Here is a 12,300-nt window from a genome sequence, read left to right as displayed (position 1 = left end):
TCTTGCGCTCCGAAACACTGGGAATGCTTACATCCAGATCCTCCATGTCGTTCTCGTCGGACAGGTTGGGAATCTCGATGGTCCCTTTGTATTTGATTCCTGATTTTGACTTTCCTGAAGAAAAAGAAGTGCATGGGGGGTTATGTCGCGTCATAGAACAACAATGTCTCCGGCATTGGACTCACCGGTCCAAGTTGCCTTCATGTTCCACTCGTAGAAGAAAATAAGTTTCCCTTTGCGGTTGTTGATCGACGCCTCGCCTTCCAACTTGCTGACCTCAGAGACCTCGCAGCAGCCCTCCTCGTTCTCCACGCACAGCCCCAGAAGGAGGCTTTTCAATTTGTCGGACGACCAGCTTGTGGCATCCCGTTCCGTCCTGTGAGGGAGGAATCCATGGTTGAACAGCCATACCAACGCACAGCAGGGCTCAAATTTATGATTTTTTTTATACAGTTGTGATCAAAATTATTCAACTCCCACACAATTTTGGTGTTTTAGCAAGTTGGACATTTTTTCCGTATTTTGTTTATAGTCATATCAAATAAAGATGTGACAAATAGACAAATGCAACTTAAATTGTAACACTGTATTTTACAAAATACCAAAAAAGGACATTTTTCAGAATATCTCATTGACAAAATGATTCAACCCCCTAGTTACATGCATCTTTAGTACTTAGTAGAACACCCTTTGGCAGTAATGACATCATTCAAAGGTGATACATAACCGGACACAAGCTTCTTGCAACCATCTACAGGTATTTTAGCCCATTCCTCTTGGGCAAAGGCCTCCAGTTCATTCATATTCTTGGGCTTGTGTGCTGCAACTGCCTTCTTCAAGTCCCACCACAGGTTTTCTATAGGATTTAGGTCTGGCGACTGTGAAGGCCACTCCAGAGTCTTCCAGCCCTTCTTCTGCAACTACTCTGATGTTGATATGGAGGTATGCTTGGGATCGTTGTCCTGTTGGAAGGTCCAACGTCTCCCAAGCCTCAGCTTCATCACTGACTTCATGACATTTGCAGCTAATATATCCTGGTAGGAAATAGAATTCATAATGCCTTGAACGCGCTGGAGATTCCCGGTACCTGAGGCAGAGAAACAGCCCCAGAGCATGATTGACCCCCCACCATGCTTAACAGTAGGAAGGTGTTCTTCTCTTTGTAAGCTTCATTTTTCTCCTCCAGACATAACGTTGATTCATAGGCCCAACGAGTTCCACTTTTGTCTCATCACTCCATAGAACAGTTTCCCAAAACCTTTGGGGTTTGTCCAGATGATTTTTGGCATACTGGAGTCTATTTTACTTGTGCCTGGTAGTCAGAAGGTGGGTGCGCCTGGGAGTTCTGGCATGGAGGCCTTCATCTCGTAGTGCGCGCCTTATTGTCTGGAACCAAACCTGCGTTCCCCCCTCTGCAATGTCCTGTTGTAGTTCCTCAGCTGTTACCCGGGGGGTTTTCACCACTGTACGCTCCAAATACCGGACAGCATCCTCTTTCTACCACGCCCAGGTAGTGTTTCCACTCTGCCTTTAGCTTTAAACTTGCGAATTATGCTCCCAACTGTGTCTCTTGGAATGTGTAATGTCTTTGCTATTTTCTTATATCCATATCCTTTCTTATGAAGAGAAATTACCTCCTCTCTTGACTTCTTTGACCACTCCCTGGACTTCACCATGTTGCAAATACACCATTGACCATCTACAAGAAGCTGAGCGTAACAGTCTTTTTCAATCAGTTTAATTGTTGCTCGTTATGGTTCTAATCACATCTACAGGTGTTTTCAACACCAGATTGAAAAGACCTTATTCAAATTCTGTTCTTAAGAGTTATGATCTTCAAGGGGTTGAATAATTTTGTCAATGAGATATTAAGAGAAATGACACTGTTTGGTATTTTACAAAATGTAATGTAATTCAAGTTGCATTTGTCTATTTAATGCCTCTTTATTTGATATGACTATAAACAAAATACGGAATAAATGCCCTACTTGCTAAAACACCAAAATTGTGTGGGGGTTGAATAATTTTGATCACAACTGTACATATAAATGTTTTCCTTGTGGTCCAATAGTTATTTGGTCAAAACTTTGCAGAAATTACGATTTATCAACCATCTTCAAACTGCTTTCTGGTCGTCTCATCAGGATGCACCGTTTTGTGGGCGTATTCTCCCCGTCAGCCATGTTGGTAGTTTTTAGCACATCCATAGCGCGTCTAGTGACAGTAGGGCTGGGGGATATGGCCTTTTTTTAATATCTCGATATTTTTAGGCCATATCGCGATACACGATATCTCGATATTTTTCCTTGATACATATAATCACAGCAGTATGATGATTCCATGTGCTTACATTAAAACATTCTTCTTCATTCTGCATTAATACATGCTCATTTTAAACTTTCATGCAGAGAAAGAAATCACAACTAAGTAAATTGACCAAAACTGTATTTATTTAAGTTATTAAGCAAAGGCATAAACGTTCATGTAATTTCATGAAACAGAAAGTGCAAGATTGTCAAAGACATTTTAAGTGTCAAATAAAAATGAGCTGCATAATAGGAAATCAAATAATGTTCGTCCTTCGCAATGTGGTAGGTTACTACGGACGTTATTAAATTCTGTTGTTGACCATTTTTTTCATACGGTGTTGATATGGAAATGTTTGCCTCGGCATTTTGATGGTAGCTTAGGGGTAGGGAACCTATGGCTCTATAGCCAGATGCGGCTCTTTTGATGACTCCAACTGGCACTCAGATAAATCTTAGCTGACATTGCTTAACACGATAAGTAATTAATAATTCCGCTGGTAATCAGTGTTAAAAATAACGTTCAAATTATAAAAAATTCTCATGCATTTTAATCCAACCATCCGTTTTCTAAACGCACCTGTTCAAGATGTCGCATTAATGGTAAGAAGTATTATATTTATTATTGGTTAACTTTTAGAATAATGTTATTAAAAAGAATAAGAGACTTATTATACTCTAAAAATGTTGGTCTTCCTTAAAAATGCACGCATTTAGTTGTATTCAGTGTAGGGCTGGGCGATATATCAATATATACGATATATCGCGGGTTTGTCTCTGTGCGATATAGAAAATGACTATATCGTAATATTTTCGAGTATACATTCTCACGCAAGACTTTTAGCTGCGGGCGTACACTTTAGGTTTTCCTCACTCTTTCCTGTGTCTCCTCACAGACAAGCAGGCTCACATTCTTACATACGTCACAAACTGTCACGTCATACGTCACATACACACGCCCTCGCAGAGCAGAGACGTAGTGGCGTGGCTAACGTTAGCTGCTAACGTAGCCGTACGAGAGAAAGATGCTGTGGTTCTGGTAACAAATGAAGGAAGAATTAATTCCCAATAAAAACAGCAAAGTTTCCATCGTCTGGCGGTGGTTCGGTTTCAAGTGGGAATATGTCGAACAGACAACCGTATTTTGTCAAGTGTGGGGGGGGGAAAGCGTTGCTATAAAAAGTAGCATCACTGCTAATATGTAGCATCATTTGAAAAGTCACTCGCTAGAGAATTTAATAACCTTAGTGAAGGACAAATACCATTTGATTTCCTATTATGCAGCTCATTTTTATTTCACACTTAAAATGTCTCTGACAATCTTGCAATTTATGTTTTGTAAATGACTTGAATGTTTGTGCCACTGCTTAATAACTGTTTAATAAATACACTTTTGGTCAATTGACTTAGTTGTGATTTCCCTCTCTGCATGAAAGTTTAAAAGTAGCACATATTAATGCAGTATGAAGAAAAATGTTTAAATGTAGACACATAGAATCATCATACTGCTGTGATTATATGCATCAAGTGTTCATTAAAGGCAAAATATTGTAATATATATCGTATATCGCGATATGGCCTAATAATATTGCGATATTAAAAATAGGAAATATCGCCCAGCCCTAATTCAGTGTTAAAAAATATTATTTGGCTCTCACGGAAATACATTTTGAAATATTTGACTTCCATGGCTCTCTCAGCCAAAAAGGTTCCCGACCCCTGGTGTAGCGTGTGGCACCGAACGGAAATGTTGAAATGCGAAGTAATCACTCTTCATTCTCTAGCAGGTGAGTTTTCAAATGATGCTACATATTAGCAGTAATGCTACTTTTTGTATCAACGCTTTAGCACTACACTTGACAAATTACGGTTGTCTTTTCGACATATTCCCACTTCAAGCCAAACCACCGCCAGACGATGGACCACCTGCTGTTTTTCTTGGGAATTAATTCTTCCTTCATTCACATCTTCTTTCTCTCATATTACCACTCGCACGGCTGCGCTAGCATCACAGCTACCGTTACCCATTCCGCTACCTCTCTGTTCCGCGAGGGCGTATACGTATGTGACGTATGACGCAACAGTATGTGAGGTGTGTAAGAAGGCGCGCTTGCTGTCTGTGAGAAGGAGAGAAAGGAAAGAGCGAGAAGAGCCTGTAGTTTAATGGCAGCAGCTAAAAGTAGCTGTGTGAGAATGTATACTCGAATATCACGATAGTCATTTTTTAAATCGCACAGAGACAAATCCGCGATATTTTGACTGTATCAATACATCGCCTGGCCCTAAATGACAGTTTTAAGAATCATACGTTATTTTCCTTATCTACAATTGAGACCATTTCAGCGAAAGATACTCTGAAATCCCTCCCCCATTCTTCAAAGACACTGGGATGTTGACGCTGTTCTGGGCGGCAGAGGGTAGAGACTTTGGGTCTTATGAACACAACACGCACCCAGGGACTACTACTACTACTACACAGATATGTGCACATATTAGGGTTGTGAATATTTGGCCATCACATGATTGAATTAGATTCCTCAGGGGAATGGTTTGATTTAGAATCGATTCCCGATTCAAAACGATTCTCAATTCAAAAGCAATACTTTTTAATAACATTGGGTGCCAGTTGATTAACTACATTAAGCTATAAACAGCTCTAATGAATTACTTAACACTGGTTTTGTTTAATACAATTCTACCCAAACATTTAATAAAGTCAAATAAAAATAAGGCAACAAGAGAAGCATCCAACACTTCTCTTTTGTAAAATAAATCTGTACAGCAGATTTAGATCATCTACATCAATAGTATGATTTTCCCGTGTGGCTGGACAGGACAGATTAAAAACATAAATAAATGTAGATTTTTTTCCAAAGGGGGTTTTCATTTTTTGGAATAGAGTAAAAATTGTTACAAATTGAAAATCGCCATTAATTCAGAAATCTTTTTTTTTTTTCTGACACCCCACCTCGATCCCACAACTACCCAGCTTCACCGCCGCGGTGGCTGCAACTCCGGGCGGGGCCCTGTCTTCTCCCCGTCAGCCATGTTGTAGTGTCTAGCGCTTATTGTAAATAATGTAAATAATTCAAATGTATATATTCTGATGATTAACTTGTGTGATAACTGTATTATGCTGATAATATATATTTTTACCATGAACTGATTAACATGTACCCCGACTTAAAAAACTTATTCGGGTGTTACCATTTAGTGGTCAATTGTATGGAATATGTACTGTACTGTGCAATGTACTATCAAAAGTTTCAATCAATCAAATCCATAGAGTCTAATGAGTGCTGTGCAAATTTAATAAAAGTTTCAATCAATCAAATCCATAGAGTCTAATGAGTGCTGTGCAAATTTAATAAAAGTTTCAATCAATCAAATCCATAGTCTAATGACAGAAATAAGTTTGAACTATACGCAATTTGTATTAGTTTACATGTGCATGCACGAGCCAGTCTGCCCCACAACAAGAGGATAGAGGGGGGTGCGGGGGTGACTACAACGTAAGATTGTGGAAAAATTTGGTTTTGCAAAATAGGTCCTTTCCAAAGAACGTTGGGAAGTAGGAAATAGCCCTTCCACAAAAACATGGCTGACATCAGCTGAGTTTGAAATGATTATTTAATCTGTGTTGGATTAGGGCTGGCCGATATATCGTGGGTTTGTCTCTGTGCGATATAGGGAATGACTATATCGTGATATTTGAGTATACGTTCTTACGCGGTTGCTTTTAGCTGCCGTCATTACACTAAAGGCGTTTCTCACTCTGTTGTCTCTCCTTCTCACAGACCGCAAGCCCACCTTCTTACATACGTCACATATGTATACGCCCTCGCGGGGCAGAGAGGTAGCAGCATGGGTAACGTTAGCTGTGATGCTAGCGGAGCCGTGCGAGGTGTAATACAAAATAAATAAGGTACGAATCTGATAACAAATAAAGGAAGAATTAATTCCCAAGAAAGACAGCGGGGGGTCCATCGTCTGTCGGTGGTTTGGGTTCAAGTGGGAATATGTCGAACAGACAACCGTAATTTGTCAAGTGTGGGGCAAAAGCGTTGATAAAAAAAAGTAGCATTACTGCTAATGTGTAGCGTCATTTGAAAAGTCACCTGCTAGAGAACGAAGAGTGCTTACTACGCATGTCAACATCTCCACTCGGTGCCACACCAAGAAAATGCCTAGGCAAACATTTCCACATCAACACCATATGAAAAAAATAGTGAACAACATAAGGAGATAACGTCCGCAGGAACCTACCACATAGCGGTTTGATTTCCTATTATGCAGCTCATTTTTATTTGACAGTTGACATTTTTTGTGTGACAACATGCAAAAAAGTGCACTTTATTCGTTTTAAACTATTGTAGTGGTGTTCTGTATAAAAATTGCACTTTAAGTGTTGTTTTGATATGTCATCTTTGTGACATCATGCACAAAAGTGCACTAATGGCTTGTTTTAAAATGACTGACAATCTAGCACTTTGTTTTGAAATGACATGATTTCACTGCTTAATAACTGTTTAATAAATACAGTTTTAGTCAATTGACTTAGTTGTGATTTCCCTCTCTGCATGAAAGTTTAAAATGAGCATATATTAATGCAGTATGAACGAGAATGTTTTAATGTAGACACATAGAATCATCATAATGCTGTGATTATGTGCATCAAGTGTTCATTCAAGGCTAAGGCAAAATATCAAGATATATATCGTGTATCGTGACATGGCCTAAAAATATTAAGATTTTTAAAAAAGGCCATATCGCCCAGCCCTAGTTCGAACTATACGCAATTTGTATTAGTTTACATGTGCATGCACGAGCCAGGCTGCCCCACAACAAGAAAAAAAGGAAGTTATTGACTACAACGTAAGATTGTGCAAAAAGTTGGTTTTGCAAAATAGGTCCCCTTCAAAGAACGTTGGGGAGTAGGAAATAGCCTTTCCACAAAAACATAGCTGACATCAGCTCAGTTTGAAATGATTACTTAATAATAATCTGTGTTGGATGATGCATTTTAGATTACCCATCCATCCATCTTCTTCCGCTTAGCCGAGGTCGGGTCGCGGGGGCAGCAGCCTAAGCAGGGAATCCCAGACTTTCCTCTCCTCAGCCACTTCGTCCAGCTACATCTAGGGGAACCCGGAGGCATTCCCAGGCCACCCGGGAGACATAGTCGTCCCAACCTGTCCTGGGTCTTCCCCGTGGCCTTCTGTCGGTTTGATGTGCCCTAAACACCTCCCTAGGGAGGCGTTCGGGTGGCATCCTGACCAGATGCCCGAACTTCCTCATCTGGCTCCTCTCCATGTGGAAAAGCAGCGGCTTTACTTTGAGCTCCCCTCGGATGTGCGGGGCTTCTCACCCTATCTCTAAGGGAGAGCCCCGCCACCCGGCGGAGGAAACTCATTTCGGCCGCTTGTACCCGTGATCTTGTCCTTTCGGTCATGACCCAAAGCTCATGACCATAGGTGAGGATGGGAACGTAGATCGACCGGTAAATCGAAAGCTTCGCCTTCCGGCTCAGCTCCTTCTTCACCACAACGGCTCGATACAGCGTCCACATTACTGAAGACGCCGCACCGATCCGCCTGTCGATCTCACGATCCACTCTTCCCTCACTCGTGAAACAAGACTTCTTGGTACTTGAACTCTTCCACTTGGGGCAGGGTTTCCTCCCAAACACGGAGATGGCACTCCACACCTTCCCGGGCAAGAACCATGGACTTGGAGGTGCCGATTCTCATCAAACTTTAAACAAGTTTAAATACTTATTCGGGTGTTACCATTTAGTGGTCAATTGTACGGAATATGTACTGTACTGTGCAATCTACTAATAAAAGTAAATTGAGAGCTTTGCCTTCCGGCTCAGCTCCTTCTCCACCACAACGGATCGATACAGCGTCCGCATTACTGAAGACGCCGCACCGATCCGCCTGTCGATCTCACGATACATTCTTCCCCCACTCATGAACAAGACTCCGAGGTACTTGAACTTCTTTGTATTAAACTTTACTTAACTTAAAGGGCCTACTGAAACCCACTACTACCCACCACGCAGTCTGATAGTTTATATATCAATGATGAAATATTACCATTGCAACACATGTAAACACGGCTAGTTTAGTTTACTAAATTGCAATTTTAAATTTCCTGGGAAGTATCTGGTTGAAACTTCGCGGAATGATGACGCGTGCGCATGACGTCACCGGTTGTAGCGGACATGTTCTTCCAGCCCAATCCAAGCTATCAGTCGTCTGCTTTAATCGCATAATTACACAGTATTTTGGAGATCTGTGTTGCTGAATCCTTTGCAATTTGTTCAATTAATAATGGAGAAGTCAAAGAAGAAAGATGGAGTTGGGAAGCTTTAGCCTTTAGCCACACAAACACACGGTGATTCCTTGTTTAAAATTCACGGAGGTGAAACTTTACTATGGATCCCAACCGAATGTCAACCAGCAGGTTTCGGTGAGAAAATTGTGGTAAAAAGTCGCTTCTTACCAGAGATCAGCTGAGCTTGTGCCGCCCATAAAGCTGCCGTCGACTTCCCTGAGACACTGCGCGTCAACACACCCGGCCGTGGACGTACACTTCCGACTATCAGGTACTGAAACTCACTGAAACACTAGCAACACAATAGAAAGATAAGGGATTTCCCAGAATTATCCTAGTAAAGGTCTCTGAAAACATATGAATCTGTCGCAATGCAAAGCGATTGCAATCGCGTTTTCTTTGTTTTTTTTCTAGTCCGTCGCCATCAATATCCTCAAACACAATCTTTCATCCTCGCTCAAATTAATGGGGAAATTGTCGTTTTCTCGGTCTGAATAGCTGTTTTTGTTGGAGGCTCCCATTAAAATCAATGTGAATATATGAGGAGCAATCAACATGTGACGTCATCGTCTGCGACTTCCGGTAGAGGCAGGGCTTTTCTCCAGTTGCAAACTTTATCGTCGATGTTCTCTACTACATCCTTTAGGGAAAAATATGGCAATATCGCGAAATGATCAAGTATGACACAGAATGGACCTGCTAACCCCGTTTAAATAAGAAAATCTCATTTCAGTAGGCCTTTAAGTCGGGGTCCACGTTAATCAATTCATGGTAAAAAGGTAATGGGTTCGAGCTGGATTTGAACAAGTGCCCTAAGGAACTCAGCATGAACAATTACGGTTCTTCACTCTACCAACTGAGCTATTAAGGAGATTGGTTGATAAGGTTTTTTAATGTAACCAATCGGATGGTTGTGTGTGTGTGGGACAATGCTGGAAACTTTGAGAGAACAGAATGGAACGACAAGGTAATGAACACAAATACCTTTTTTTCCGATATATGATCAGAATATTCCCACACGGCGGAACTGATCTCCGACGACAATAAATGACAAATAAACAACGACCGAAGTGCGGGGATTCTGTTGGCAGCAGCATCTCGTTGACAAATACACTTCCTTATAAAAACAGGTTGGCGTAGATGTTCTCTACTAAATCCATCCATCCATTTTCTACCGCTTATTCCCTTTTGGGGGTTGTGGGGTGGCGCTGGCGCCTATCTCAGCTACAATCGGGCGGAAGGCGGGGTACACCCTGGACAAGTCGCCACCTCATCGCAGGGCCAACACAGAAAGACAGACAACATTCACACACTAGGGCCAATTTAGTGTCGCCAATCAACCTATCCCCAGGTGCATGTCTTTGGAAGTGGGAGGAGGCCGGAGTACCCGGAGGGAACCCACGCATTCACGGGGAGAACATGCAAACTCCATTGGATTTGAACCCAGGACTGCAGGACCTTCGTATTGTGAGGCAGACGCACTAACCCCTCTGCCACCGTGAAGCCTCTACTAAATCCTTTCAGCAAAAATATGGCAGAACGCGGCAGCACGACTTTTAACAGGGGCCAGGAAACGCCAGCATATAACCCCAATTCTTCAGAGTTTGCACTGGCTCCCTGTTCATTTTAGAATTGATTTTAAAACATTGCTGTTTGTTTTTAAATCTTTACATGGACTGGCACCTCAATATATCTCGGACCTCATCCAAATTTACATCCCTGCGCGCGCTCTGAGGTCCGAAAGCCAGCTCCAGCTCGTGGTGCCCAAGACCAGACTTAAGACCAGGGGAGACAGGGCCTTCTCTGTGGTCGGCCCTAAGCTCTGGAACACTCTGCCGCTCAATGTTCAAACTGCTTCCACAGTGGAGTGTTTTAAGTCTCGTCTTAAGACCCACTTTTATTCTTTGGCTTTTAACACTGCCATTTTAACATCTGCCATCCGGGAGGGACTCAAAGTAAAGCCGCTGCTCCTCCACATCGAGAGGAGCCAGATGAGGTGGTTCGGGCATCTGGTCAGGATGCCACCCGAACGCCTCCCTAGGGATGTGTTTAGGGCACGTCCAGCTGGTAGGAGGCCACGGGGAAGACCCAGGACACGTTGGGAAAACTATGTCTCCCGGCTGGCCTGGGAACGCCTCGGGATCCCCCGGAAAGAGCTAGACGAAGTGGCTGGAGATAGGGAAGTCTGGGCTTCCCTGCTTAGGCTGCTGCCCCCGCGACCCGACCTCGGATAAGCGGAAGATGATGGATGGATGGATGGATGGCTTTTAACACTACGTGAGTTGTGTGGTTCTCTGTCCTCTGTTGTCCTCTGTGTTTTTATACACTTTTATTTTACGGTTTTAATTGATTTTACCCTTTAAAATAGTTTTTAATCATATTTGTTTTTATATTGTTTTTATTGGTTTTATTTGTATTCATTTTTTGTTTTATTCAGTCATTGGTGGAGCATAATATTGTTTTTAACATGGCTGTGCAGCACTTTGGAAACGTTATTGTTGTTTAAATGTGCTATATAAATAAAGTGGATTGGATTGGATTGGAATATCGCGAAATGATCATGTATGACACATAGAATGGACCTGCTATCCCCTTTTAAATAAGAAAATCTCATTTCAGTAGGCCTTTAAGATCTGAAGTTTCCCAATGCTGGAACGCTCCGGAACTTTCCATGGGGTGGTTAGAAAGAAAAAAAAAAGCGCACGGTTACCATGGTGAGCCAACGAAGGTTTGACACAAGCAGTGGCTTCTCGCTATGACGTCATAAGATGACTTCCCCCACCGGCACCGGCGTGCACGTTTTGGACGCGTGCACGTTTTGGACTGGCAGCGTGTTATGACACAAGACTGCAGTCCATTGGTTCTTTAACCACTCACTATTGTGTTGGTACTTGACTGCCATGCACTTTCTTTCAACAAGCTAGCTTCATTTTACGAGTATTAAAGCACATTTGACATACATTGGCGTGTTAACACACCATATTAAGAACACATTACATCGTAATTGGGTGTTTTTGGTGAGCATGGCATGTAGCTCGGTATGCTATTAGCATTAGCCGGCTGGCTAGCAATGTCCTTTCTTTCTGCCTCACCAGTGCCAGTTGTTGACATTTGTAGCGTCGGCTCGCTCTTCTACGATCCAGCGAGGGTCGCCTTCTCCCCATTTGGCCATCTTAGCTGCTGTTTTTTATTATTTAAAAAAAAAAAAAAAAAGGAGCGGCGCTCGACTCTGCTTGCCGGTGAATGAACACACGTTGCTTCTAGAAGTGTCTACCTCCCGCAGCCCCGCCGGCCGTGCTCGAGCATTTATTCGCGGAGGCAGAGAACTTGCTGGAAACGGAAGTTGGCGCGGTGGACACGCCCCCTTGCATCCGGTTCGCGGGGACCGCGCGGTAGCGTTCAAGATGGCGGACACCGGACATTAACCTCGGTTAAAGAAATCATCTTTTAAGTCCGTTCGACATTGTTGGCTATGTCTGTCATATTTTATCACAGTCACGTTTCGATACTAACACCAACTGTGAAAGTAAAGGAGGTGTTTTTGCCCGTTGTCGGTGTCAAATGCTCACGCTTACAGAGGCTAGCAAGGTAGCTACTTGCTATGCTAGGCTGACCATATTCTGAAAAATCCCAAAAAGAGGACATATATATGCAC

General features: G+C 42.4%; 1 protein-coding gene across 1 annotated transcript in view; it reads right to left on the bottom strand.

Annotated features, from left to right (window-relative positions):
• Nucleotides 1-11,993, bottom strand: part of LOC133542547 (activator of 90 kDa heat shock protein ATPase homolog 1-like) — a 28,015-nt gene extending 16,022 nt beyond the window's left edge. Inside the window, exons 1-3 of the mRNA XM_061886781.1 lie at nt 11,738-11,993; nt 186-376; nt 32-114 (exon numbers count right to left, since the gene is read on the bottom strand). Coding sequence (XP_061742765.1) covers nt 32-114; nt 186-376; nt 11,738-11,817 — 354 coding nt within the window. The 5' untranslated portion in view covers nt 11,818-11,993. The remainder of the gene's footprint in view (nt 1-31; nt 115-185; nt 377-11,737) is intronic.
• Between the last annotated feature and the right edge of the window lie 307 nt (nt 11,994-12,300).

The sequence above is a fragment of the Nerophis ophidion genome, linkage group LG24 (assembly GCF_033978795.1).
Source record: "Nerophis ophidion isolate RoL-2023_Sa linkage group LG24, RoL_Noph_v1.0, whole genome shotgun sequence".
NCBI classification, from domain to species: Eukaryota; Metazoa; Chordata; class Actinopteri; order Syngnathiformes; family Syngnathidae; genus Nerophis; species Nerophis ophidion.
This window is presented reverse-complemented; position numbering and strand designations above follow the sequence as displayed.